We start from the raw sequence: 7,131 nt of genomic DNA on the forward strand, positions 1-7,131 counted from the left end.
TCCTTTCCATGGCCTTGCACGCACAATCCATGGACATGTTGGCACTTCACATTTGACCGTGTAACGCACATTAACATCCGAGTTGGCCACTTTATGTGGACGATAATGTGTAACCGAGTAGTTGTCGAGCCACATCTTCAATTCCAAGAAGGATTGAAACTCACATCCGGGTTTTATACCGTTCTTGCCGTCTTCCAAATCACGGTGAGAACTTGGCCTAGCTCCAAGAGATATGCATTTGCCACCATCCACAACGGCTTCATCCGCGAGACTAAGATCCTTGAACAATGGTGTCTTGTGATCCCACCCGAATACCTTCTTGAATGCTTGGGCCTCCTTCGGCGTGAACCCCTCCTCATCAACTTCTTCATCGGGACCATCGTCATCCAAGTCAGATGCATATGCACGGGAAAAAGGGATGGATTGGTCCATTGTCTCTTGCACATGATATTGGTCGAGATCACCCACATTGTTGTCATGGAGGTCAACTTCGTTGTCATCCTCCTCGTACTCATCATTCTCCTCTTCAAAACCTTCATTTTGGTTGTTTGGAGTCGGGCTCAATGTTGGCCAATCTTGTTGCGTGAATTGAGGTTCACTCATTTGATCTTGGTTCATGGGTGGGGAAGTGCTAGCAACCAACGGGGAGGGGTTCCGGTTCAAGTCTAAATTCAAAGTAGACTCAACCTTCTTGGAGACAAATAACTCAAGAGCCTTGTCTAGAGATTCGGCAACCGTCTCCTTGTATGCAACCCAACGTTGCTCGGAGTTCACACGCATTGTCTTTCAACGGATGTGCATTCCAAAACCAACATTATGCCTTCCCTCGAACTCAACAACGTCACTTGGGTCCATCCAATTCAAATCTTTCCTCACTTGTTCCAAAAGCTCCGCATAGCTAGGACTACTCTCAAACACCATGTCAAGCTCATTCGGATCCGTCTCAACATTGCCTTTCAAAAAGGCCTCTCTATCCACATGATGAACATAAACACATGTTCTCCCCATCCCTACAATAATCAAAAACACACATATATCAAGTAAATACTTAAGAAAAATATTTGCACACATATGCCCTAACATATAAATACTTATGAAAACGAGGGGATGGGAGGAGATTACCTTAAGGGAGGGGTTGGCTTCGAAATCCACGGTCAAATACTCCGGATTTGCAAGATTTGAGAAGGATTTGAGAGGGGGGAGAGGGGAAGAGAGGAGGGCCGCAAGCCTTAGGGTTTGGGTGGGGTGGGGGTGTGTGGGGTGGGGGTGGGAGGGAAGAAAGGGTGGGGCCAGCCCAAGTGGAACACAGACTGTGCAGCGCCCACGCGCTAGGCGCTGCACATTACATGTGTGGCGCCTAAGACTTAGGCGCTGCACAGGTGCGTGTGGGGCCGCAGCTGGACCAGGGCTGCCATGCTGGCAGCAGGTGCAACGCCTAAGGCTGAGGCGCTGCACAGTAGGGTGCGGCGCCTAACTGTCGGGCGCCACACGAAAGGGTCAGCAGAGTGAAATTTTTTTGAAAGCAGGTCAGTTTGTGAATTGATTTCTGCCTCAGGTCAAATATGTGATTTCTGCTAGCAGGAAACGAGCCATCCGTCCATTTTCACTAGACGCACTTGGGTGAGTGGTGTTGGAGACAGAAAAGAAGGAAAGTTGCTGGGCAGAAAAGCAAGATCTGCCTGCCTGCCTGCCTGATGAGAAGGGAAAGGGAGAGGGAAAGAGAAGCCCTCACGTGCTGCATGAGACGATGGGAACAATTAACCTCCTACAAGAGTCACTGCAAATCTACAGGTGCTTTGTGTATGCTATTCATCTCTGAAAATGATATGCTTGTCGAGAAAACGATGCATCACGTGCGCCTTCATCATGGCGGTCCATGGCTTGATGTTGCCATTGCTCTCAAGCAAACAAAGTTAACCATGCAAATACATACGCTAATTTGCTGATGCTTCATTTTATGCATTTCGCTGCAGCCCCAGAGACCAGAGTGCATGGGACCAGCCTAGCCTAGGGATCATCGTATACAAACTTACAAACTATGTACGTAAATGGAGACAAAAGCTCTTATTTTTCTGAGACAGACATAAGTTCATGGTCCTGGACCTGGTGAGCTACAATGGCCGGGCCGGCCCATGTGTGTGAATATGCAGTTTTTCACATGAACATTATTAGTTAAAAATAAAGGAACACAAGTTGGGCTGCTTACACTTACACTTGAGTGACGAGATTTTGGCCATCATCACAACAGTGTGGCAGTTGAAGATTTCAGCTGGGAGCTTTGCTTTCATCCACGACTTGGCATGCAACTCGTGACTCTGCAACCCGCACTTATATCCAAGTCATCAGGTCAGGATACGCACTTCAGTACCAGTGCAAAGCTGCATGTGCATGTCATGTCATCACAATTATTATTAATCACATCTATTTACACAAAACTGCCATCATATTGACAAAGAAAATGCTCGGAATATGACAGCATTCGCAAGCATAAGTGTCTTGCACGGAATGACACACGGTTATTTTCCAGATTTGGACATTGCATAACAAAACACAGCAAGACAAATGTTGGGCTCAAAGTCAACAAGATTTCAAGTCCCAACGTAGAACAACCAATTCCATTTGCAATGATGCTATCTGTTGCCACTCTGGCAATTATCAACAGCATTGAAGGTACAGTACTATAGTTCAACAAATGTGAAAAGATTACATCACTTACTCAAGAGGAGAAAAATTACAAGCCGGCAAAACTCTAACATCCTTACAACATACTTGACCAACTTCTAAAAATGCTATATCTAACTATTATAACAGCCCTGTTATCCTTGATACAGGGGAAAGAATGACTAATGACGCATGTCAACATGTGTAACCAAGGTACATGTGAAGTAATAGGTACGGCCTTGTGAACACTACCTAGCCTTGGCTACTTCAGGATAATCACAGACCGAAACAACAGAGAGTAAAAAATGTTCAAATCACCAATACCCCCTGTCTACTAGTCATGCCAACTGCCAAGCCAAGAAACAAAACGAACTCCAGAGTCAAAACTTTCTGCCACCCAACACAAGCCTGGCCAAAGCTCTTGCCTACTGTATGAAGGCACAGGATCATCAAGCGGCACACTTTTCTGGCTTCTCCAGTCTGTCACGTATTTTTGCATAGAAATCCCAATTCGGATCACTCTCAGTAATGAAAGGTTGACCAAAAGGGTGCTCCTGAACATAACGCTGAACATCATCTGCAGCAGCAAGGTTCTCTAGATACACACGAAGATCTCCACCTGGTCCTGTTTATGGAACAACATTCAGCATTAATGATTCGACATATGTAAAACAGTAAAGCGATCTTAAAATGATGAATCTGACCCAATGAATTATCCGTCCTGTTATGGTAGCTGTAGGGTTGTGGGAAAATGGCAGTGTGTGGCTGCAAAATACAGATGTCAACATAAAATATATGTGAATAGCAACAGATGGGCTTAGCATCAACACATACAACACAATAGGAGCAGAGGGTACAACTCAGTACCGGATTGCACAGAGCCTTGTAAGGGGAATCATCCACAAGCAAAGTATTCGAAGGTGAAAATTCCCCTTGCTCCCACGGAAGATCAGGGTCCTCTTTATTCCACAGTTTCTTTAGTTCCTTCAATACTAAGGGTTTGCATTGATTCTCAAGAGTATTACACTTGGTAGCAGTGCAGTGAGATGCATCCTGGGCAGATTAGAACAGTGAATGCATTAGGACTTCTGAGTAACTCCAGAAAGAGAAACAGTCGAAAATAATATAGCAATGCGAATGACATTTTAACACATTCCTGGACTGTGCAAATGCACATCACCTGACATTCTTGCAATTATACTCCAAGTGGAGACCATCAACAACAAAATTAGGCCGGAGATTAGAAGTAGCAAGTACACATGCATTTCCATTACTTACCCAGCAGAATAGCAAGTGTCGCCTGAGATCTTTCATAAGGATATCGACAACATCATCCACATTTACTCTGGAGAATTAGAAAATTGGAATTAGCACCGTGCGGATAAATCATGTCAAGTGGAGAGGTGTAGGGGGAAAGAATCAGTACTTCATTCTCGACGACCATACCCCTAGCTCAAAGTTCTGGAAGCAAAATCTCAGAAAATCGTCATGGTATGGTCTTATGAAGACTGTTGCAATAGTATATCATCGAACATTAGCATTTTGATGAGATAGAAATTCCGATCAAGATTGATACCAAAAGGAAAGTGCTGCACAAGGAATATTAAAGAAGTAACTTTACCATATTTGCCTCGAACTTTTGCATGTGCCAAGCGAGAGTCTCGAGAGTTGCGGTGGATTGGAGTGATATCCGCAAGCAGACCATTAAGATCAAGAATAAGAAGTTTTTTCCTCTGAAACCTTACAAGCGATCCTCCTGGTGAGTACATGTCCTGGACAACATTTTTTGCAGTAACCTCAGATTCACATATTGAGTATCCCATACTTCCTGTAACCTTCACGGTACCTGTTCTACACACATCGTTCCTTTCATCTGAGCTGACATCACCCACCGCAGGTGCCTCAGTAACAGCTACTTGAGCCCTCTTCTTCCTTCTCCGTTTCTTCCGCTTAGGCTTATGAGAGTTGCCGTTATTCTCATTCTTTCCCTCCACCAAATTTTCAGCTATGTTTACCTCAGGACAATCTGGTCCCTTTCCATTTCTGGGACTCATACTGATTTCAGTATCTCCTGGTAGACCTTCCCCTCCTTCGCCTTCTATGTAGCCCTTTTCAATTTTATCCACCACAACAGCACTGGTGTCTGGTCTAGCAGAAGGGGATTGATCTTGCTTACATTTCTTCTGTTTCTTGAGCTTAGGTTCCTGAGAGTAGTCTTCATTCACTTTATTTTCCTTCACCAAATGCTCAGTTATGTTTACATTGGGACATTCTGGACCCTCTTCCGGTTTGGGACTCGTAGTAACATCACCACCTCTGGATGCAGCTTCCACATTTGTGCTGCCACGTCCTGATTTATCTGGCACAACATCACCGGCATCCAACAAGGTAGAAGGGGATTGCTCCTGGTTCTTCTTCTTCCATTTGTTGAGCTTATTCTTCTTCAACTTTGGTACCCCCTTCTCTGTAAAGTCTACTCCAGGACATTTTGAGTCCTCTCCATCTCTAGGGCTAATACTAGCTTCACCATCCTGTGGTGCACCATCACCATTCATACACCTAATTCCAGATTCATCTGCCACAACAGCACCAGTATCAAGTACAACAGAAGGGGATCCTTCCTTGTTATTCTTTCGTTTCTTGGGCTTACGCTTCTTCTCCTCCTGTGTCCCCTTCTCTGCCATGTTTGCCTCTGGACAGCATGGATCCTCTACTGTGCTCATACTAACTTGAGCATCTCCCAAAGCATCATCCCCATCCGTGCCAACATTTCCAGATTTGTCTGCCTCAACAGCACCATCATCAGACACAGCAGCAGGGGATCGCCCATGCTTATTCTTCTTCCATTTCCTGGGTTCAGGCTCCTTCCTCTCCAGTGTCTCCTCCACAATGTTTACCTCGGGACAGTCTTGACCCTCTCCATTTCTGGCACTCATACTAATTTCAGCAACTCCTGGAATACCCTTCCCATCTGTGCTGTCACTTTCAGATTTACCAACCACAATGGCGGCATCCACTACAGCAGGAAAGGATGGTTCATGCTTGTTCTTATTCCGTTTCCCCAGCTTGGACTTCTTACCCTTGGGTACATCCTGCTCTGCAATGTTTGCAGCAGAAAAGCCTAGATCCTCTTCATTTCTGGGACGCCTACTAGCTTCATCATCTCCTGGTACATCTTCCACATTTTTGCAGCCAACTCCGGATTTGTTTACCTCAATAGCGTTGTCATCAGACACAGTAGAAGAGGATGGCTCCTGCGTAATCTTCTTACTCCTTTTTCTTTTCTTGTGAACTTCAGAGTCTCCTAGAACACCTTCCCCATCAGTGCAGTCATCACCTGATTTACCCGTGGCGGCAGCATCAGCACCCGATGCAGCAGCACAAGGAGATTGCTCCCTCTTATTCTTCTTTCGTTCGTTGAGCTTAGGCTTCTTTTCCCTGTCCGTTGTCCCCTTCCCTGTAGAAGCCATAAAATCAGTGCGGCTATACATGCTTTCTCCAAGCAACACAAGGAAAACAAAGACAGATTAGCATGGCTAGTGCGAATCAGGGGCAGGAAGCAAAGCATTGGACTACCAGATGGATAAACCCAGCCCTAGCCGCAGACGCAGCCACGGACACACGCATTTCACCGTTTCAACGAGACGCATAGCCGGGCGTAGGTGCTTACCTGCATCGGCGGGATCCAGTGCGTGTACAGTGGCGGAGGCCTCCTGCGCGGCCCTGGCGTCGCCGCCCCGTCGCCTGCTCCTCCTCGGCGTGGCTGAATCAGAAGCGGCAGCGGATACCGCGGGAGCCTCCTCCGGCGCACCCGTAGCGGCAGCCTCGCCCCGCCGCTTGCCCTTCTTCCCCATCCGATCTAGTTTTTCTGGGACAGGCAGAAGATGGCTGAATACACCGAGCGCATCAGGGCGCAGACCGCCAGAGCCTCCCTGCTGGTGACTGCAAGGTAGGGGCAGAGCAGCGCGACGTGGTTTCGGCGGCGGCGGCGGCGTCGCTGCCTGGATTAGGTTTAAGCGACGTGTCGGGTTCGATTTGTCACCCGCGCGCCAACACGCAAAGCCCTGCCATTACATTGGGCCGTACGAGTTTGGGCTGTACTATGTTAAAAAAAACAGAGTTTGGGCTGTACGAATAAACGAAATTGCATCAATTAATGATCCAATTTGTCTAAAAAATAGAGTTTGGCCTGTGATCACTTGCGAGTGGTGGCGCGCTCCGTGTCGCGCTCTGGGTGTTGCTTTCGGTTCTTTTATTTTTTTCGCACATGTTTTCGGTTTTTAAAGTATTTTTTCTTTTTTTTTAGTTTTTCATCGATCTTTCTTAGCTTTTGGAAAAAATGTGTTTTCCTTTTTTCCTTTTGCTTTTGCGAGAGGCACAACCGTGCCTCTCGAAAACAGAAAAAAAAACATGTTTTTTGTTTTTTTACGAGAAGAAGCACGGTTGTGTTTTCGGTGAGGCAAGGCCGTG

General features: G+C 46.3%; 1 protein-coding gene across 1 annotated transcript; it reads right to left on the minus strand.

Annotated features, from left to right (window-relative positions):
- Window positions 1-2,586: 2,586 nt before the first annotated feature.
- Window positions 2,587-6,706, minus strand: LOC123188852 (splicing factor, arginine/serine-rich 19). Its single transcript, XM_044601124.1, has 7 exons — window positions 6,332-6,706; window positions 4,283-6,118; window positions 4,088-4,169; window positions 3,940-4,006; window positions 3,529-3,714; window positions 3,366-3,426; window positions 2,587-3,286 (listed from the first exon to the last, which is right to left on the minus strand). The coding sequence occupies exons 1-7, from the start codon at window positions 6,513-6,515 to the stop codon at window positions 3,111-3,113; spliced, it is 2,592 nt and encodes an 863-aa protein (XP_044457059.1). The 5' UTR covers window positions 6,516-6,706; the 3' UTR covers window positions 2,587-3,110.
- Window positions 6,707-7,131: the final 425 nt, after the last annotated feature.

Source organism: Triticum aestivum, chromosome 2A, assembly GCF_018294505.1.
Source record: "Triticum aestivum cultivar Chinese Spring chromosome 2A, IWGSC CS RefSeq v2.1, whole genome shotgun sequence".
NCBI lineage: Eukaryota > Viridiplantae > Streptophyta > Magnoliopsida > Poales > Poaceae > Triticum > Triticum aestivum.